General features: G+C 47.0%; 2 protein-coding genes across 4 annotated transcripts; both read left to right on the forward strand.

Moving 5' to 3' along the window:
- The first annotated feature begins 234 nt into the window (after nucleotides 1–234).
- Nucleotides 235–10,382, forward strand: LOC119959535 (gastrula zinc finger protein XlCGF7.1-like). Of its 3 annotated transcripts, XR_005459220.1 has the most exons (3): nucleotides 244–313; nucleotides 7,403–7,508; nucleotides 8,638–9,319. XR_005459220.1 is itself a non-coding variant. In XM_038787757.1 (2 exons), exon 2 carries the CDS (start codon nucleotides 8,747–8,749, stop codon nucleotides 9,446–9,448), a length of 702 nt encoding a protein of 233 aa, XP_038643685.1. In that variant the 5' UTR covers nucleotides 235–313; nucleotides 8,638–8,746; the 3' UTR covers nucleotides 9,449–10,382. The 3 variants fall into 3 exon arrangements, 2 of the variants coding, with proteins under 2 accessions (XP_038643685.1, XP_038643687.1); XM_038787757.1 differs by lacking the exon at nucleotides 7,403–7,508 and having other exon boundaries at nucleotides 235–313; nucleotides 8,638–10,382; XM_038787759.1 differs by lacking the exons at nucleotides 244–313; nucleotides 7,403–7,508 and adding an exon at nucleotides 6,214–6,237 and having other exon boundaries at nucleotides 8,638–10,382.
- Nucleotides 10,383–14,954: 4,572 nt separating this feature from the next.
- Nucleotides 14,955–20,590, forward strand: LOC119959536 (gastrula zinc finger protein XlCGF71.1-like). Its single transcript, XM_038787760.1, has 2 exons — nucleotides 14,955–14,994; nucleotides 17,790–20,590. The coding sequence occupies exon 2, from the start codon at nucleotides 18,161–18,163 to the stop codon at nucleotides 18,749–18,751; it is 591 nt and encodes a 196-aa protein (XP_038643688.1). The 5' UTR covers nucleotides 14,955–14,994; nucleotides 17,790–18,160; the 3' UTR covers nucleotides 18,752–20,590.
- The last annotated feature ends 1,770 nt before the right edge of the window (nucleotides 20,591–22,360 follow it).

A 22,360-nucleotide genomic window follows, 5' to 3' on the forward strand; every position in this document is an offset into this window, starting at 1 on the left:
TAATTTACTTTCCCTGAAATGTCAACCATCTCCTGGGGAAATTAGGCCTTCAATTGGGAACATTGGGAAAGAGATCACCCTTTTAACTTGACAAACAAATGAATCAAGATGAGGGGCACTGCAGCCTCGGTATTTTTGCAATTTCGGGCACTAGGACCTGGCCTGGAACAGACTATGAACTATGAAGCGCCGCCCATTATTGACGTCACCGCAAACCCGCATGCGCACCGCTCCATCTGAATCAAGATGGCGGCCGTAAAACTAGGCCTGTTATCGGGGAAAAGACCCGAAGCTGCAAACGCAGGACCCACAGGTACGTGTTCCTGGTTTAGGGCCTTCACGCGGTGTTTAAAAACTCTCTCCCTCCAGAGCTGGTTTGATCGCTTCGTTCGGATTTCCACATCCTTACCCGCTGCCCAGGAGACAAAGAAGCGTCTCTTTCCCAGGCGCCATCACACCCCGAGCATGCTCTAACTACTCCCAGGCAATGCGCCTGCGCACTGCTGTCCTGCGGTGTCGATAGGGGACATTCACCACCGCGGGGAATGCCGGGTAATGAATACGCCATTCATCATCCCAATTAGTGATTAGTGATTTTTGTTTGCTATGATTTGAAGATTGGATGGATGGGATGAAAATTATACATAAATCCAAGTGTGCAGGCAATCAATTATAAACCAGAACGAAGGGGAATATAAATTAATTTTCATTGAGGTACAATGAAATGTGTTGGGCTGGACCAAGTTCCCACGCCAGCATGTAAGCGGTGGTGTTTAACGCGAGGAAAATTGGCACAAAACAGCCACCGATTCCCTGCTCCAGGGGAGGGGGAGGCGGGAGCTAGCAGGGAGGCAGCGTATAGCTCCCATCTCTAGCTTCTGATACAGCCTGGAGGATTGCCGGATCCGTGGCCACGCATGCACAGGGTGAGACAAGCAGCGGCCTCGCTGTGCTTCAAGGCAGACTATGCCCGCAGACCCGGACCGCAAAAGTAGTATCCCCTTAGGCAGCTCGCATGCCCCGGACCTCCCCACTGCAGTACTCCCAATTGAAGCCCCCCCCCTGCTCGCGGATCGGCCCTTCCCCGACTGAATATGATGCAAGGTTGCTGAACGGCTGGGACCATGAGAATCCAACGTCGTCGCGAACTCGACCGGTCGGAGATGGAGCATTGCGGGGCGGTCCTCCGGCAATGGCTTCAGGCCATGCCGTGTGCGGCGTACTCCTCGAATACACCGATTTTCAGGGGGCAGAGCTTCCGAATACCGGTGCCAATCCCGATTTCGGCGTCAAAACAGATTCTCCGCCCCGTCACCGAACACGATTTCCGTGTCGGGGATCGGAGAATCCAGCGCCTTGTTCTGCGTACAATCCAGACAGATCATTCCTTAAATGAAAAACAGAGGATATACAACAGATACACAATGTAAATACATAGACACAAATATCGGATGAAGCATACGGAGTGCAGCATTATTCAGTCGAGAAGTTCATGGAGAGATCAGATCAGTCCATAAGAGGGTCATTCAGGAGTGTGATAACAGCGTTCAAGAAGCTGTTTTGGATCTGTTAATGCGTGATCTCAGACCTTTGTGTCTCCTGTCCGATGGGAGGAGTCTTTGATTAGCTGCCCACTTTCCCAAGACAGTGGGGGATGTAGACGGAATCAATGGATGGGAGGCGGGTTTGCGTGATTGACTGGGTTGTGTTCATGGATCTCTGTAGTTTCTGATGGTCTTGTGCTGAGCAGTTGTCACAGCAGGCTGTGACGCAGCCAGGAGGATGTTTTCTATGCAGCATCTGTAAAAACCGGTAAGAGTCAACATGGACATGCTGAATTTCCAGAGTTTCCTCAGAAAGTATAGGCGCTGTTATGCTTTCTTGGTCGTAGCATCGATGTAGGAAACCATATCCATCTAATATTGGAAAATAGATATCTAATGAGAGGGAAATCAATTTGTGTATCCTTTTAAGTGTAGCCAATCCACCTACCCTGCACATCTTTGGGTTGTGGCATCAGACCCACACAGACACGGGGAGAATAATTTATGTATCCTAAAATATAGATAGATTGGAGAGTTGGGCAGAGAAATGGCAGATGGAGTTCAATCCAGGCAAATGCGAGGTGATGCATTTTGGAAGATCAAATTCAAGAGCGGACTATATGGTCAATGGAAGGATCTTGGGGAAAATTGATGTGCAGAAAGATCTGGGAGTTCAGGCCCATTGTCCCCTGAAGGTGGCAACGCAGGTTGATAGAGTGGTCAAGAAGGCATACAGCATGCTTGCCTTCATCGGACGGGGTATTGAGTACAAGAGTTGGCAGCTCATGTTACAGTTGTATAGGACTTTGGTTCGGCCACGTTTGGAATACTGCGTGCAGTTCTGGTCGCCACATTACCAGAAGGATGTGGATGCCTTGGAGAGGTTGCAGAGGAGGTTCACCAGGATGTTGCTTGGTATGGAGGGTGCTAGCTATGAAGAAAGGTTGAGTAGATTAGGATTGTTTTCGTTGGAAAGACGGAGGTTGAGGGGGGACCTGATTGAGGTCTACAAAATTATGAGAGGTATGGACAGGGTGGACAGAAACAAGCTTTTCCCAAGAGTCGGGGTGTCAGTTACAAGGGGTCACGATTTCAAGGTGAGAGGGGGAAAGTTTAAGGGAGATGTGCGTGGAAAGTTTTCTACGCAGAGGGTGGTGGGTGCCTGGAACGCTTTACCAACGGAGGTGGTAGAGGCGGGCACGATATCATCATTTAAGAAGCGTCTAGACAGGTATATGAATGGGCGGGAACAGAGGGAAGTAGACCTTGGAAAAGAGGAGACAGGTTTAGATAAAGGATCTGGATCGGCGCAGACTGGGAGGGCCGAAGGGCCTGTTCCTGTGCTGTAATTTTCTTTGTTCTTTAATGAACATCGATATGCAGAGAGGCAGATGAAAGGCATTTAAACACCCCACTTGGCATAGAACTGTCAAAAACTCAAAACAGGAGCTTCAGGAAATCAAAGTACTAACCAATAGCAAACTGCTCAGTTGTTGGAAGACATTTTTAAAATATAAATTGTTGGACCCCGGTTTGATTCCCATTTGGGTTACTGTCTGTGCTGAATCTGCATGTTCTCCACGTGTCTGTGTGGGTTTTCTCCAGGTGCTCAGGTTTCCTCCCACAGTCCACAGGTTAGGTGAATTGGACATTTTGAATTCTCCCTCAGTGTACCCGAACAGTAACTTTATTGCAGTGTAAGCCTACTTGTGACACTATTAAAAAAATTACATTCACTCGGGTTCCAGCCCTCAAGTCTGGTGACAGACCTCACGGCTCCCTTGCCCTTCTGGCCTCTGGGATCCTCTTGCTGTTGTTTCCCAGGACAATCAGAGTCCACTCTCCTACATTACTCTGTCTGATAGAGTTCAGAGGCTCAGAGGAGGAAAAAAATGAGGACATGAATCTGAATTCAGAAATACAGTTAAAGAAACATGATTCAATTGATAAACTTAAGGATTTAAGTCAAAGTACTTGATTGCAATGAATATATTAACTTTGGCTGATACTGATGGGGAATGGAAGCGAATTATGTTAGTTGTTTTATATCTTTCTTCTTTTCTATGATTTTGACACATCATCTTTCTCCTTTCTTCCATTTAAATGGTGGACCATGCTACCCAGAATTCCCTGCATAGGCGAATTTTAGTTTAGTTTATGAACAACTCCATATTACAAAAGAACAGAGCTGAATACAAAACAATCAGCAATACATAAAAATATCCACAATACACCAAAACTGGATATTCTGAATTCTCCCTCAGTGAACCAGAACGGGGGCCGGAATGTGGCGACTAGGGGATTTTCAGAGTAACTTCATTGCAGTTAATGTAAGCCGACTTGTGAAAATAAAAGTTATTGTTATAAAATAGAAACCAATGAATAATCAACAATAAAACAAAACCACCAGATTTCAAGCCACCACCACCACACCAGCAGAAATGCTCCCAAATGGGCAGCACAGACCACTGGTAAAGCACACACCGATATGGGGCACGGCGGAAGAGAGCGAGAAAGAAAGTACACCTCTCCCAAGGAGCACAGTTCAACCTAAAAAACAGTTGTGTGTGTGAATACATCTCTTAATCCAAAAGACTGAATGCACAGGTACAGAAAAGCTGGGCAGACCAATTAAGAGCAGGGTTCAATTAGAATGGGCATTGGATGCAAAGCAATTTGGGCTGAAGTGGAGATGGAGGAGATACTGTTGGGTTTTACCCATTTGACTATGATTTAGGAGCAGAAACAGGCCATCCAGCCCTCCAAGACTGTTCCACCATTCAATAAAATCAGGGCTGAATTGGTTGTGGTCTCGGTTCCCCTTGCCTGTCTGCACCACCAACCCCTGCACCCAGAACCCTTGTCTCCCTTGTCTATCAAAAATCTGTCTATCCCTGCCTTAAATAAATTCAATGCCCCAGCCTCTACTGTTCTCTGGGAAGTGAATTCCACTAACTTCGGGGGGAAAAAATTATCCTCATTTTAGCCTTCATGTTCTCCCCATCTCTCATTCTCTTTTTAAAATAAATTTCGAGTACCCAATTATTTCTTCCAATTAAGGGGCAATTTAGCATGGCCAATCCACCTAACTTGTACATCTTTGGGTTGTGGGGGTGAAACCCACGCAAACAAGGGGTGAATGTGCAAATTCCACACGGACAGTGACCCAGGGTCAGGATTCGAACCCAGGTCCTCAGTGCTGTAAGCAGCAATGCTAACCACTGTGCCACCGTGCTGCCCCCCCCCCCCTCCCCCCATGTTTAATTCTTAAAGTGTGTCACCTCGTTCTCGTCTTTCCCACGGGTCCAAACCACAGTGGTCTTGTTGGGTCTGCAAATTTCCAATGCGGGACACTAAAGGGAGGTAGGTTCCAGGAGAAATTGGTTGTTCAGCAGTCGTTGTTCCAACATTGCTATAGAATACAGCATTGTTTGATTAACAAGTATGTCCATTGAGTGTTTCAAGCTACCAAGGTGTTCCAAAATACATTTTGGTAGAATTGTAGAATTTCCATTCACTGACGATGGAGGAACAGGGATATATGTCCAACTCAGAATGATGTGTGACTGGAAGAGGATTTGTAGGTGATGGTGTTTGTCTGCACCGGTGCCCTCGTCTTTGTAGCTGGTGGAGTGACAGGTTCTGTTAATGTCCTGGCAAACTCTTGTGTAGGTTCAGAGCTGATGGCAGGTACCTTTCCCTGAAGGATATTAACATCGCAGTTGGGTTTTTACAATAATCCAGCAGTTTCATGATCTCCTTTTCTAATGCTGGTCCCATCGATTCTGCCCAATGTCACAACCTGTCTACTTGTTTTTGTGGCCTCTCTGTGATGCTCCCTTTTTGCTTTCTTAAGACCATATTAAGGAGGTAGAAAATTTAAGACAGACTTGAGGAGAAACTACTTCTCCCAAATGGTTGTGAATCTGTGGAATTCGCTACCCCAGAGTGCGGTGGATGCAGGGACAGTGAGTAAATTTAAGGAGAAGTTAGACAGATTTAATTGGTAATGGGGATAAAGGTTTATGGAGAACGGGCAGAACATTGGAGTTGAGGCCACGACGAGATCAGCCATGATCAAAATTGAAGGTGTTTAGGCTCTGGATGCTAAATTGCCTACTCCTGCTCCTAGGTCATGTGTTCTAGGGAGGAGATGCTCTAGCTGATTTTGCAATCCAGCTCCTGCTCTGCAGATGAGGTGACAGATGAGGAACAGCCATGATAGAATGGCGGATCAGACTCACTTATAATAATAATGGACCAAATGGCCTAATTCTGCTCCTATATCTTATGAACTTATGAACTGTTTCTTACTCTCAAATTGAGTGAATCCTTTGCTGTTTCTCCTCTGGGCCCCATCTCCACTATTATTGTCTGATTGTCCCACTGAGACTCTCACTTATTATTGGACAATCAGCCAGTCAGCCTGAGCCTGTGGCCGCTCTCACCATCTGGAACCGTCACAATGCCCGGGTGATTGACGACAGCTCTGGACCAATAGGAAGAGCATGGGTGGGGCTGGAGGACCGACCGAGCGCTGCTGGTCCTCCAACCAATCGGAGTGAATGAGGGGCGGGACTGGACTTGATTGAAGCATGCGCACTGTGGGTAATGGCGATGGACAGCAGCTCCTTGTTGAGATCTAAAATCGGAAGACGCAATTGACGGGGCGGAGGGAGCGAAGAAGCATGTGGTTAGGCGGAAAAGCTCCGTAAACATGTTGTGTGAGCTGCAAATCTGGGAAAAGAGCTTACCTGACCCAATTTGTACCGAGCGGGGCTGCAGATCCTCATGTTCGACCCGGGTGAACGGCCACCACTTTTATTGGGGTAAAGCGCATGTGGAGCCGCCATCTTTGTTGGAGGCAATGTTTTTAAAAAAAGAATAATCCTTATCATCACAAGTAGGCATACATTAACACTGCAATGAAGTTACTGTGAAAATCCCCTATCGCCACATTTCAGCGCCTGTTGGGGTACACAGAGCGTGAATTCAGAATGTCCAAATTACCTAACAGCACATCTTCACACTCTGCACAGACAGTGACCCAAGCCAAGAATCGAACCTAGGACCCTGACGCTGTGAAGCAACAGTGTTAATCACTGTGCTACCGTAGATTGGCCAAGCTTAATTACTCCTTAATGTCCAGGGATGTGCAGGTTAGGTTCTTGGTTATGGGGGATAAGGCGGATGGATGAGAGAATGTAAATGGGTAGAGCGCTCATTCAAAGGGTTGGTGCAGACTCAATGGGCCGAATGGCCTCCTTCTGCACTGTTCGGGTACACAGAGGGAGAATTCAGAATGTCCAACTCTCCTAACAGCATGTCTTTTGGGATGTGTTGAAGGAGGTGATTGTTTTGGGAGGTATTTGTTTCCCTACGTTCAGAATGAAGCCAACCATCAATCTACATTAGCCTTTGAGTCCCAACGTCTTATTGTTGAAGCAGAGCAGGAAAAGAAGAGAAAGACGTTCTGCTTTTCAGTTCTCACTACCTCTTGGGCTATTCTCCTCCATGTGTCCAAAGATCTACGACTGTGTCGAGTCACATGAAGAACCTGTCAAATCTCTCAACCTACCCTGAGTAAACATCATCCTCGAATAGAGGGACTGCTGATGACATGGAGGGGCAAAGTGTAGCAGGGAGTATGAGCGTTCATCCTGGACCAGGGAGCAGGAGGAGAGAATGTTGTGAATTTCTATCCTGGACTGCCAGTGATTAATTTTGGAAAATCCTTTTACAGGGGGTTAGAAAGGGAGGATTTACACAAAGCAAACTCAAGCCAAGAATAGGTTTACTTTTTTCCTGAATTTCTTGTTTGGACTGACAAAGATGGCTTTTGTAACTTTCATTTTCAGGGTATTAGAAAAGGATTTGCAGGCAGGAAACACAAGCGAATCCTGACATCGAACTCCTGCAGCATCACTCAATTCATCAGGACCTGGATATTATTGCACTTTCAGTGTAAGCATTGAGTTCCAAGTCATTACCACTCACTGTAAAATTTCTGCCTCATATCACCCTGTAGATCTTGCTCCAAATCTTAAATCTGTGTCCTGAAATCCTTTTGCAATCAACTGGAAGGAGCAACGTTTCTTTAACTACTTTACAGAGATCAATCAGAAACTTGTACCTAAATCAATCTCCTTTCTTCCAAGGAGAACAACCGCAGTTTCTCCAACCTAACATTGCAACTAAAATCCCTCATTCCTGGAACTATTCTGGTAAGTCTCCCCTGCACTCTCTCAAGGACCGTCACATCCTCCATAATATGTGGTTTGCACAGATCCAGATGTTCTGTCTTCCTGTCTGTGATGTCATCACGCACCGACACTTGCACGGTGACATCACCCCCTGATATTTCCTCAACTAGGAACCTTTTCCTCCGACTCCAGAGTTGCTGATATCTATCCAGCTGCAGGCTACAGTGGGACATTTTAATATTGAAAACAATGAAACTGCTTCACAGCTCAGTATTTCTGAGCATTTATCAACAATTTTGAGCTTTTAGTGCTCTGCTGTGTTACCTGTGAGGGATTCCATGTCTCTGGAGCTGGTGTGACTCTCAAAAAACAATGCAAAACGCCCGTGGAGGGTGAGGGCTACCAGCTTTCGACATATAAAATCCCTTCTTTATCTCTCTCGCTCGCTCTCCCTCCCTCAGAAAACTCAACCAAGATTCACTTCAAAATCTGACAGTCACTCAGTTCATGAGGACCTAAATGTAAGTGTTTCTGTTTGACCTGTGGTTAAAGATTTAAACATCTGTGCAGCTGAAAATAGGATAGAGCAAGATTTGCAAACAAGGATGGGAATGTTCCATTGAGATACTGCTTAACCAGGGCCCAATGTAGGTCAATGAGCACAGGGGTGATGGGTAAGTGAGTGGGACTCAACTTTGGCAGATTCCCTTCCCTGAAGGACATTCGTGAACCAGTTGGGTTTTTACAACAATCCAGCAGTTTTCGTGGTCACTTTTTCTTCGTGCCGGCCCCACAAATGACCAGATTCATTCAGCTCAATTTCACAACTTGCCTTTGTGTTTTTGTGGTTTCTCTCACTCCCTTTATTCTGTTTCAAATCAATTTCACAGGGTGTTAGAAGAGGAGGATTTGCAGTCAGGAAACTTTAATCGAAAATGATATCAGAATCTGATGGAGACGGCCAATTTATTGTAACCTAAACATCATCGTAATTTGAACATGGAAGAAAAAAGCACCGATCACAGTGGGGGGAAACCGTTGATGTGTTCTGTGTATGGACAAGACTTCAGCCAATCATCTGGCCTTTTGGAACATAATTGCAGTCAGGACAGGGAGATGCCATGGAAATGTGGGGACTGTGAGAAGGGATTCAATTACCCATCCCAGCTAGAAACTCATCGACGCAGCCACACTGGGGAGAGGCCATTCACCTGCTCTCAGTGTGGGAAGGGATTTACTCACACATCCACTCTGCTGAGACACCAGCGACTTCACACTCAGGAGAGGCCATTCACCTGCTCTCAGTGTGGGTTGGAATTCAATCGGTCATCCAACCTAGCATTACACCAACGGGTTCACACTGGGGAGAAGCCGTTCATCTGCTCCCAGTGTGGGAAGAGATTTGCTCACTCATACACCCTGCGGACACACGAGCGAGTTCACACTCTGGAGAGGCCATTCACCTGCTCCCAGTGTGGGAAGGGATTCACTCATTCAGCCAATCTGCTGAGACACCAACGAGTTCACACTGGGGAGAGACCGTTCACCTGCTCCCAGTGTGGGAAGGGATTCACTCAATCATCCCACCTACTTGCACATCGGTATATTCACACTGGGGAGAGGCCATTCACCTGCTCCCTGTGTGGGAAGGGATTCAGTCAGTCATCCAACCTGCTGAAACACCAGCGAATTCATAAGTAACTGTTGTGATTGGAATTTGCTGGTGATCATATTCAGGACTGAACCATGTCCATCTGAGTCTGTTTCTGCTTAATTGAAAAATAACTCCAGCTCAGTTATAGGTGTTAATATAGTTGGTCTTTGAAAGAGAGGATTTGCAGTTAGGAAACACAAACCAAACATCATATCAGCATCTAACACTTACCGAATTTATCGGAAACTGAATCAGATTTTGAACATAGCAGGAAAAAGCACCGTTCACAGTGGAGAGGAACCGCACGTGTCCTGTGTGTGGACAAGGCTTCAGCCAATCATCTAGCCTGCCAGTATATAAATGCAGTCACACTGGGAGAAACCATGGAAATGGCGAGACTGTGGGAAGGGATTTGATTACCCATCCAAGTTGAAAATCCATCAGTGCACTCACACTGGGAGAGACCGTTCACCTGCTCCCAGTGTGGGAAAGGGCTGACACACTCACACCACTTGCAGCCACACCAACATTTCTCGCTGGAGAGAGGCTGTTCACCTGCTTCCACTGTGAGAAGGGATTTGCACATTCCTCCAATCTGCTGAGACATCAGTGAGTTCACACTGGGGAGAGACCATTTAAATATCCAGACTGTGAGGAGTTTTAAAACAATTCTGGATAACTGATGTCCCCTTAACATGTTCACGCTGTAGAACTGGGTTCAGACTATCTTCTCGCCTCACTACAGCTGTGAGTTCACACAGGGGAGAAGCCGTTCACCTGCTCCGAGTGTCCGAGGGGATTCACTCGGTTATCCAAACTGCTGATGCACCAGCAAGTTCACAAGTGACTTCAGTGATTGGATTTTTATGGTAATCACATCCTGGACTGAAACACGTTAATTGGGGTCAGTTGCTGCCGATGTTCATAAACTCCAACCTAGCTCTAAGAATTAAATTCTGAATAAAAATCAGTTTGTGTTAATTATAGTGTGTTAAGTCTTATTAATATCGCTAAAACAAGTTAGTTCCTTTTGAAGGGCTCTCCTCTCCGTCTCCTCCATCCTCATCTCCAACAACAAGCGTGAGGAGCTCGTGGAGTTTGTCACTAAGATTGAGACAGTCTGATCATCTGTCTCTGCTTTTCCCTCCTTCCACTCGCCCACCGGGCCAGACTGTCTCGGAAGTCCATTTTTATCCAAGGTCTTTGACTCCATCATCTTTGCAAGTGGACTTGTAATAGTTTTGATAAAGAAAGAAATTACAGGAAGTTTTAATGTCAGAATAAAGGACAAAAGAGTGTCCAGTTCAGGTTCAAAGATGGGTAATATTAGCATTGAAACATTAACTCTGTTTCTCTCACCACAGATGCTGCCTGACCTGCTGAGATTTTCCAGAACTTTCTGTTTTGATGTCAGTGAGCTTTTAAAATAGCTTAATACACAGGTCAATAATTTTCTCCACAAAGCAGCGAGCGCCTCTGAAGCATCCAACTGCATCCATTAATCTCTCGGATTACTACAGCAGATATTCATTGTTCTGGCTCAGCCAGCCTGACTGTGGAATTAATTGGATGGATGTTTCAAAGAGCCACCACTGGTATATTAGGCCGAATGGTTTCAATCTGTGCTGTATCATTCTGTAAAACAATGAATATTCCATAGGAATAGGCTCGGGCAGCAGGGTGGCGTAGTGGTTAGCACTGCTGCCTCATGGCACCGAGGTCCCAGGTTTGATCCCGGCTCTGGGTCACTGTCCATGTGGAGTTTGAACATTCTCCCCATGTTTGCGTGGATCTTACCCCCACAACCTAAAGATGTGCCAGGTAGGTGGATTGCCATGGTAAATTGCCCCTTAATTAGAAAAATGAATTGGGTACTCTAAATTCATAAAAAAGGAATAGAAGTCGGCCATTCATTTGATTTATTGTCACATGCACTGAAGTACAGTGACAAGTATTTTTCTGCGGCCAATTATTTGTGTTAAATACTGTGTGTTGAGTCTTTTTAATATCTCTAACCTAAGTTCTCCCTCTGCCCTGTTCCTCCACCTTCACCCCTGTGGCTTCTCCTGTGGCTTCTTTGTCACTCAGATTGGGCAGGGTTTTCCGGTTCTCCTGTGGCTTCTTTGTCACTCAGATTGGGCAGGGTTTTTCGGTTCTCCTGTGGCTTCCCATTGGCCACAGGCAGGATCTTCCAGTCCTGTCAAAGTCTACGGCCTTTTGCATGGTTCACCCGTCCTGCCGCATGGGACCACGCCGCAAGGCGGTTGGTGAGTCTGGAAGATCCAACCAGCGGTAAGGGCTGGAAAATTCCACCCATTGAAACAATCGGATTCTGTTCATTCTAATAATCTTTATGACTGTCACAAGTAAGCTGACATTAACACTGCAATGAAGTTACTGTGAAAATCCCTGCTCCTCCTCTTCCACTAAACAACTCAGTAAAATTGCCTCAAGTCCTTTCTTGCCAAAGTTCTGAACTCACATCTTTCCCCTCTTTTCCTGCTGTCTCCCATCATGCTCTCTCAGAGCTCATCTTGTTTGTGAAACTCACCCATTGCTCCTTTGACCTGATTCGCACTAAACTGCCGAACAGCCACTGCCACAATCTCCATGTTTCCATGGTATCTCCATGGAGTCAGTGTCTTTGTGCCTCTCCTCTTTTGACAATCAGTTGAAGCTCGGCCACACACAAAACACATGGATGGTTTCTCCCGGCAGTGAATGGTGTGATCTTTCCTTCAGGCTGTGTAACAGGTTAAAGCTCTTTCCACAGTCAGTTCACTGGAACTCTCTCACTCGGGTGTGTGTTGTATAGGTCTCGGTGCTTTTCCAGTCACAGTGATGTTTCCACAGTCAGTTCACTGGAACACACTCGCTTGGGTGCGTGTCTGTCTCGGTGATTTTCCAGTCACATTGATGTTTCTACAGTCATTTCACTGGGACACTCTCACTCGGGTGTGTGTTGTGTGGGTCTCGGTGCTTTTCCAGTCACACTGATGTTTCCACAGTCAGTTCACTGGGACACTCTCACTCGGGTGCGCGTCTGTTTCAGTGTTTTTCCAGTCATGCTGATGCTTGAATATTTTCCCACAAAGGAAACTTTCTCATTCCACATTCATAGTCTGAGGATATTCAGGTCCTGATTAACCGAATTACATTGTCGGTGCTTGATGTGATATTTGATTTGTGTTTCCAGTCTGAAAGTCCTCTCCTAATGCCCTGTAACTGAAATTCAGAGCAGACAATTCCAGTTTCTGGGTAACATTTTTCCTCTCTTCTTTCCCCAAAGCTGTAAATCCCTGTCCCGCACACTCCTCCCTCCTCCCTGGGGCTGAAATCAAATACAATGTTCGATAATCCTTTCTGTACCTTTTTAACCACATTTATATAATCAGAGGTGAGAATATGCTTTATAATTCACTTCATTGATGACTTGTGAGAGACATTAATCTGAATGTGCAAACGTCACACAGTGACCTGGGGCTTGGATCGAACCCAGGTCCTTAGTGCCATGCAGTAATGCCTATTGAGGGATAAATATTAAGCACTAAACAAGGGAGAACTCCACTGCTCTTTGGAATAACATCATGGGAACTTTTATACCCAACTGAGAGGGCAGATGGGGCCAGAGTTTGATTGATTGATTTATTGTCACGTACCAAAGTACAGTGAAAAATATTTTTCTACGGCCAAGGGAATGTACTCAGTACATACGCAGTAGACAAAAAGAATAATTGACAGAGTCACATTGACAAATGGTACGTTGACAAACAGTGATTGGTTGCAGTGCGGAACAATTGCCAAACAAAGAAAATACATGAACAAGAGCAGCATAGGGCATTGTGAATAGTGTTCTTACAGGAAACAGATCAGTCTGAGGGAGCGTTGTTGAGAGTCTATTAGCTTTAGGGAAGACATTGTTCCTATATCTGGATGTGCAGGTCTTCAGACTTCTGTATCTTCTGTCTGATGGAATGGTCTGGAAGAGGGCGAACCCTGGGTGGGTGTGGTCTCTGGCAATGCTGACTGCCTTCTTGAGGCAGCAGGAGGTGTAGACAGAATCAATGTGTGGGTGGCACGCTTATGTGATGCGTTGGGCTGAGTTCACCACACTATATTTTCTTGTGATCTTGGACCGAGCGTTTGCCATACCCGGCTGTGATGCAGTCGGATAGGATGCTCTCTATCGCACATCTGTAGATGTTTGTGATAGTCGATGCAGAAATGCCGAATTTCTTTAGCTTCCGTAGAAAGTAGAGACGTTGTTGGGCTTTCTTGACTGTTGCATCATCATGAGTGGACCTGGACAGACTTGGTGATGGTGACCCCCAGGAACTTAAAGCTATCGACCATCTCCACTTCAAAGCCATTGATGTAGATGGGGGCATGTGTCGTATTACAATTCCTGAAGTCGATGATCAGTTCCTTGGTCTTTCTGTCTTTTAGAGAGAGGTTGTTTTCGGTACACATGCAACCATGTGATCTATCTCCCTTCTGTTGACTGACCCGTCGTTATTTGAGATTAGTCTTGTCGGGATAATGGTGTTGAAGGCGGAGCTGTAGTCTATGAACACATCTGATGTAGGTGTCCTTGTTGTCAAGGTGCTGAGTGTTGATTGTAGGGCCAAAGAGATCGCATCTGCTGTCGACCGATTGCAGCGCTAGGGGAGCTGCAATGGATCAAGACCGTCTGGGAGGCTGGCATTGATCCGGCCCATGACTAGACATTCGAAACATTTATTGATGTCAGATTATAGAGCCACCGGTCGGTAGTCATTGAGGCAGGCTGCCTTATTGAGGAACAGACTGGGAACAAGTTGTTTTAGATCGAGTATTATGTAATGATAAAGGGTTAATTGATAATGTTGCTGTAAAAGAACGTTTAGAGATGTGTGACCAGATTATGGTAGACTTACATATTTCAATCTGCAGCCAGGGTATTAAATTTGAACAAAGGAAATTATGAAGGTTTAAAGGACAAATTAGATGTGGTGGATTGGGGAAAATGCATTAAAAGGTGTGACGGTACACAGGCGATTGATCGACTCCATAATTATTACATTGTTTATATTCCTTCAATACACAAGAACCCAAAAAGGTCAGTCACCTGTGGCTACCAGAGGAAGTTCAGGGTTTAGTCACCAATTTGCCCCAGAATGAGAAGAGGAATGGAAAGGGGGAAACACTGATTTCCTCCCAGATGTTGCTGAGAGGCAATTTCATTGTTCAACTTCCGTATTGTGGCGTCACAATGGAATCCTGCCTGAATCAGCCAATAGAAATCACTCTGCTCCGTGGTGACGTCTTCAGGTTCCAAAGCGCAGGCCTAGCCCCGCCCCCACCCATCTCGGACACGACTTCACGCATCCGGCTGCCGCTACGGTGATCGCCCCTCCCCCCGTGACTTGCGACTGCGCATGTCCAAGGGAGAGGGTAAGCTGCGGGTTATCCCCCGAGCTGCATGCTGAGACATTGGCCAATGGGAAGTGTTGGAGGACCGGAAGGACTCTGGTCCTCCAGTCAATCAGCGCGGTCTTTGTGTAAATGAAAATTGAGCTGGACAGACTGATACTTCCTCCTGTGAGCAACATCTGTGAGTAAAACACTTTTCTCCCGCTTTCTATTTGTTTTCTCATTTTGGGCTTCAATTGTTAACTTGCAGGAATTGAAGGGAAAGGAATGACTCTGCACCGACTCTCAGAAAGAGCATCCTACCTCGGCCCATGCCCGCTCCCCTGTAAGCCCACCTAACCTTTTGGACATTGTAAGGATCCTCTTCTTGATCCCTGTCTGCCCCTTTCTTTCCCTTTTAATTTCTGTTTTTCTATTTAGAAAGGCATGGCGGCACAATGGTTAGCACTGCAGCCTCACAGCACCAGGGACCCAGTTTCAATTCCGGCCTCCATGTGGAGTCCACAGATATGCAGGTTAGGTAATAATCTTTATTGTCACAAGTAAACTTACGTTAAGACTGCAATGAAGTTACTGTGAAAATCCCCTAGTCGCCACATTCTGGCACCTGTTCGGGTGCACAGAGGGAGAATTCAGAATGTCCAAATTAACTAACAAGCACATCTTTCGGGACATGTGGGAGGAAGCCAGAGCACCCGGAGGAACCCCACGCAGCCATGGGGTGAACGTGCAGGCTCTGCATAGACAGTGACCTAAGCCGAGAATCGAACCTGGGACCCTGGAGCTATGAAGCAACAGTGCTACCCACTGTGCCACCGTAGATTTGCCACATTAAATTGCCCTTTAATGTCCAGGGATGTGCAGGTTAGGTTCTCGGTTATGGGGTTAAGGCGAGTAGAAGAGAGAATGTAAAAGGGTAGAGTGCTCATTCAAAGGGCTGGAGCAGACTCGATGGGCTGAATGGCCTCCTTCTGCACTGCAGGGATTCTATGATGTTTTTATGATTCTATTTAATTATTTGTATATGGACAACAATATGCCAATATCTTTAAGATGGACTTCACCTTTAATTGTAAAACAGGGATCTCCAGCAGGATATGCTATTTGGTCTGACATCAATGATGGCACATCTTAATGGACTTGGCTGTCGGCCAATGGACTGGTTCAGATTGCTGGGCCTTATCAATGGGTTGTGCTAATTGGTCAGGTTTTTCTCTGGAATGAGTTTCTTGGGCTGCCTTGGGCTTGAGTGCCTTGGGCAGCACGGTAGCATGGTGGTTAGCATAAATGCTTCACAGCTCCAGGGTCCCAGGTTTGGTTCCCGGCTGGGTCACTGTCTGTGCGGAGTCTGCACGTCCTCCCCGTGTGTGCGTGCGTTTCCTCTGGGTGCTCCGGTTTCCTCCCACAGGCCAAAGATGTGCGGGTTAGGTGGATTGGCCATGCTAAATTGCCCGTAGTGTCCTAAAAAGTAAGGTGGGGGGGGGGGTTGTTGGGTTACGGATAAAGGGTGGATACGTGGGTTTGAGTAGGGTGATCATTGCTCGGCACAACATCAAGGGCCGAAGGGCCTGTTCTGTGCTGTACTGTTCTATGTTCTATGAAAGGGTAAAACTCTGTCAAACCTGGAGCTCACTCCAGGTAAATGGATCCGCCAACTTTCCCTTTCTAACTAGCCTGTGGGTGTTTAATCCTGAAGACAGAGCTGGAGGGAACTCTTTGAGTTTCACTCCCTGAAAGGTTACCACACCTTTCTAAGATGTTGTGGAAGATTCTTCTCTGATACTCCATTTTCCTCAGTTAAGCTCGGGGACATTCTGGTGAGTCTGGAAAGCAGTGCAGTTTCAATCACAAGTTGAAGCTGGGGAGAAAGTGAGACCAAGAGCTTAAGAATTACACAGCACTGAGGCTGTTCGTTTGGAGTGAAGGCCCAGGTTAACACAAGTTAAAGTGATTCCCCATTGGGAATCCTATAGCTGGGACTTCTGGCTGAATGCTACTGCCAAAAGATCCTCGTTAGCGATCCAACCGGCGGTTACAATCACCCCTCGGCTTGGGAGGACAGCTTCTGCTGCAACAATATCAGCATCCGAAGCAAGAACACTCATCTTCCATTTCATATTCATCCTCTTATTATTTTTACCCCTTCTCCTCCCTTTGCGTGTCTCCGTCTTGTGTGTGTTTTGGTGGAGGGTCAGATGGTAAAAGGGGGGACTGATAGATTATCTGGCCATTATTCTATTATAATTATTGCTTGTTTTATTTCTATCTTTGTTATAAATAAACAGTTGTTGTGTTTCACTTACAAATCTGATGCCTGTAAGTTATTGGAGTAGTCAAGGGCCAAAGATTTTGGATACTTTAGAATTCACTTGTGTTGGGACTCTGGGTCTGTGGGACTGGAATTGACCGCAGGGTGATGTAACAATACCAAGAGGCAATTTAACATGGCAAATCCACCTAACCTTCAAATCTTTGAACTGTGGGAGGAAACCCACACAGACAGGGGAGAACGTACAAACTCCACACATCAAGTCAACGAAGATCAGAATCGAACCTGTGTCCCTGGCACTGTGAAGCAGCAGTGCTAACCACTATGCTACAGTGCAGCCCTCAAGGAGGCCACTTGGCCTATCGATCTCTTTGAGGGCAGCCACAGTGGTGTACTGCTGCCTCACAGCACCAGGAACCCGGGTTCAGTTCTATCCTTGGGCCAGGGACATACATCTGTCTGGCAGCCTGCATGATAGGAAGCTGTGAGCATAGATTTGTCAATCAGCCTGAATCAGAACCATCAGTAGAATTTGGAAGATGATTATCAGGTACAGCAGAATGAGAATGGAGGGAGAATGTGTTGGATGAAGATTTATAGCTTTTCAGTACACGAGTGAGGAAACAAATTTCACATCAACTAGAATTGTCTGTTCTGAATTTCTATCTTGTACTGGCAGTAATGACACTTGTAAATTCCTTTCACAGGATAATGGAAGGAGAGAATTTATGGAGGAAACCAAACGCAAGTTGAGATCTGACCGAGTCACTCAGTTCATACTAACCTGAATATCATTGGCTTTTGAATCTAGAAGGAGATATGTTTGCCTATTCCTCCTGCTTCAAAAGATTTTAAAAATCAGTGTGACTGCCAAAGCACCGGGATACACAGACACACAGACACCCAATTTAGCGGGTTCCATTGTACAAACTGTGGAAAGAGCTTTAAACACTAACACAGTCTGAAAAAGACATTGCGCCACTCACAAAGCGGGGAGGGATCGTACTGTGTTCTATGTATTTGTGGACAAGGCTTCAAATCATCTTTCAACTGGGAGAGAGGCAGGGGCATCTGGAGCATGGCGAAACCGTGGAAATGTGGAGAATGTGAGAGGGGATTTATTTGCCCGTCCCAGCTGGAAATCCATCGGCGTCGCCATACCGGGGAGAGGCCATTCACCTGCCCTGATTGTGGGCAGGCATTCACTGAATCATCTACGCTGCGGAGACATCTCCGAGTTCACACCGGGGAGAGGCCGTTCACCTGCTCCGATTGTGGGAAGAGATTCGCTGATTCGTCTACCCTGCTGAAACATGAGCGTGTTCACACTGGGGAGAGGCCGTTCCTCTGCTCAGTGTGTGAAAAGGGATTTAATCAGTCATCCGCCCTGCGGAAACACCAGCGAATTCACACCGGGGAGAGGCCATTCACCTGCTCTCAGTGTGAGAAGGGATTCAGTGATTCATCTAACCTGCAAAAGCACCAGCGAATTCACACTGGGGAAAGGCCGTTCACCTGCTCTGCCTGTGGGAAGGGATTCAGTCGTTCGTCCACCCTGCTGTCACACCAACGACTTCACACCGGGGAGAGACCATTCATCTGCTCTGACTGTGAGAAGGGATTCACTCAGTCATCCACACTCAAGAAACACCAGCAAATTCACAAATGACAGGTTGATTTATGGGGTACAAGAAATTACCATTGCAAAATGAATGAAGTTTCACAAGCCTTAACCATCCAGCCAGAATGGACACTTCAAATGGTCAATTCATAGGATTCATTAGCTGTTCAGAGGTAGGAAAGTAACAAGTTAAAAAGATTTTTTTAAACTTTCAATGAAAAGTACGTCACCATCAAGACGGAAGATGAAACATATCTGTCAGCTGGGCTACTATATAAAGTATTTTTATTAATGATTTTCGGAAGGTACAATTGCTGAGCTGACAGGTTGGTTCCAGCAGGTCACATGCTGGGTTCTGGAAGTTTCTGAGTAGTTTCAAAGTGAACAAAGGCTAACACCCCAGATGTCCTGGAATGTAACACATCTTCCATCACATGAACATTCCAGCTAAGCCACACAGTGGCCCAGCAGACAGTGGGTCTGTCTGCCCCAACCAGTTACCAACAAAGCCATCTGGTTGCAAATCCTAATCTTCAATAATGGTAAGAAGTCTTACAACACCAGGTTACAATCCAACAGGTTTGTTTCAAACATCATGGCTACCCTCAATAATGGTGCCAATGGCCTCACATTAACTGTTCTGAAGCAAACGTTTGAACATGAAACCAGTGTCTCGAAGAATAAAAGGAACCCTGATTACAACTGAATGCCTCGAGCTTCCAGCCCTGGGAAAATTATCCTTTATTCAACATCGCGGAGGAATGGTGGAAGGCTTTCCCAAGCTGGTAGCACGTGTAATATTGTCCTGGGGAATTGAACGCGGGCAGTCTCTGCTGGATCTCCGGGAAACAGCTCCAGGCACGCAGCCTGCGCTGTCCACCATCTTACCTTCAACCCCCGGTGGGGGCAGTAAGAACTCTGACCCTCATCGAACTGCAAAGCAAGGAAGGGGGTGGACATGTGAGCACAGGAAGCGGCTGCATTTTCTCGAGCTCTGGCACTTCTCATCTTTTAATCCTTGTTTTTAATCTGGGTGGACATTACATAATTACTTGCTTTTGGAGTACGTGCCTCGTACTATGTCCCTGGAAGATCCTGGCTGGACTTTAGCGATGAGGATCCGAGTTGAGGACTCAGTGGTTGGGGTGGGCCCAGCTTGCAGTGGTGGTTTTGCTGGTGAGCAGGCCTACAACTCGGCTGTGATGTTGACATTGTGATGGTGGCTGCCATTAGGAAGGATGTTGTGGCCGATAGTCTCTGCTCCGTGGTGCAGCTTGTTGCTGCTCACTTTGATGAACTGCGAAACATCCTTGAGAGAACAGTGGAATCGGAGATGAGAATCCGTTTGCTCGTTGGGGCAAACTACCCAGTGAGGGCTCGTATGAATACGAAATCCTGTTGCACGGGGTGTTGATTATTCTGACTGACTCAGAGTTGGGGCCGGACAGAGTATGCCGGCACACCAGATCCCTTGAGGGGAGTGGGGAATGTGTTCCTGGCTGAATTTGAGAATTGGCTGCCTTCACAATCTCGACATGAAGTCTGGGCGTTTTCAGTTTGATGGTAAAGTAAACTTGCCTTTATTAGGCGAGGCATAGAATTTCAGAGCAGGGAGGTTATGATGGAACTGAATAAAATGTTGGTTCGGCACAGTTAGAGAGCGAAGGCCGTCGTGAAATCGGCCGACTTTCACGACGGCCTAGGAGCCCGCTCCCCGCACCTAATCCACCCCCACCCAGAGGGCTAGGAGCGGAGCTCCGTTCTTCTCGGCGGCGCGGCCTTGACGCCATGCCGTTGACGCCATGACAATGCCGCGTACCTGGTGGTTGGTGTTTCCACGTGTAATGATGGTATCCATGTCGATGATCTGGCATGTCTTGCCGAGATTGCCATGGCAGGGTTTTGTGGTGTCGTGGTCGTTGTTCTGAAGGCTGGGTAATTTGCTGCAAACAATGGTTTGCCCTGCCAGGGCAATCTCTGCAAGACATGCCAGATCATCGGCATGGACACCACCATCCATCAGGTGGAAACACCATGCACCAGGTACGTGGCACATACTCCTGCGACTCGACCAATGTAGTCTACCTCTTACGCTGCAGGAAAGGATGTCCCGAAGCATGGTACATTGGCGAGACCATGCAGACACTGCGAAAACGAATGAACGGGCATCGTGCGACAATCACCAGGCAGGAATGTTCCCTTCCAGTCGGGGAACACTTCAGCAGTCAAGGGCATTCCGCCTCTGATCTCCGGGTAAGCGTTCTCCAAGGCGTTCTTAAGGACATGCGACAATGCAGAATTGCCGAGCAAAAACTTACAGCTAAGTTCCGCATCCACGAGTGCAGCCTCGACTGGGATCTTGGATTCATGTCGCATTACATCCACCCCCCCCCCCCCCCCCCCCCCCCACCACCACCATCTGGCCTGGACTTGCAAAATCCTACCAACTGTCCTGGTTTGAGACAATTCACACCTCTTTAACCTGGGATTACCCCTATCTCTGGATCTGTAATGATTTGATTACCCGCTAATGCTCGCATTCCAAGCATTGTCTGGCATCTCTGAATTTGTCTCTATATATGTTTCTGGAACCTACCTCTCCATTCACCTGAGGAAGGAGCAGTGCTCCGAAAGCTTGTGTTTGAAACAAACCTGTTGAACTTAAACCTGGTGTCAGACTTCTTACTGTGCTCACCCCAGTCCAACGCCGGCATCTCCACATCATTAAAAAAAAAGTGTCCCAGCCTCTGGATCTCTCGATGCTGTATTCCCCACCTCTGGATCTCCCACTGCTGGATTCCCTGCCTCTGGATCTCTCACTTCTGGATACCCTACCTCTGGATCTCCCACTGCTGGATTCCCCGCCTCTGGATCTCCCACTGCTGGATTCCCCGCCTCTGGATCTCTCACTGCTGGATACCCTACCTCTGATCTCTCACTGCTGGATACCCTGCCTCTGGATCTCTCACTGCTGGATACCCTGCCTCTGGATCTCTCACTGCTGGATACCCCGCCTCTGGATCTCTCTGCTGGATTCCCCACCTCTGGACCTCTCTGCTGGATTCCCCACCTCTGGCTCTCTCACTGCTGGATTCCTGCCTCTGGATCTCTCACTGCTGGATTCCTGCCTCTGGATCTCTCACTGCTGGTTTCCCCCACCTCTGGATCTCTCACTGCTGGATTCCCTACCTCTGGATCTCTCATGGCTAGATTCCCCATCTCTGGATCTCTCTATGCTGGATTCCCCACCTCTGGATCTCACTGCTGGATTCTCCACCTCTGGATCTCTCACTGCTGGATACCCTGCCTCTGGATCTCTCACTGCTGGATTCCCGCCTCTGGATCTCTCACTGCTGGATTCCCGCCTCTGGATTCCCCACCTCTGGATCTCTCACTGCTGGATACCCTGCCTCTGGATCTCTCACTGCTGGATTCCCGCCTCTGGATCTCTCACTGCTGGATTCCCGCCTCTGGATCTCTCACTGCTGGATTCCCGCCTCTGGAGATCCAATCAGCCTTTTTGTTCTTCTTTTCCCAGCTGCTCAGACTTTCTTCCGCTCCATCTCCCACTCAGACTCAGACTTACTAAACTCCCCTTGTATACATGTAGTACAAATTCTATGTATTAATTTTTAAAATGAATCATTTCTGCTCACT

The sequence above is a fragment of the Scyliorhinus canicula genome, unplaced genomic scaffold, assembly GCF_902713615.1.
Source record: "Scyliorhinus canicula unplaced genomic scaffold, sScyCan1.1, whole genome shotgun sequence".
Taxonomy (NCBI): Eukaryota; Metazoa; Chordata; class Chondrichthyes; order Carcharhiniformes; family Scyliorhinidae; genus Scyliorhinus; species Scyliorhinus canicula.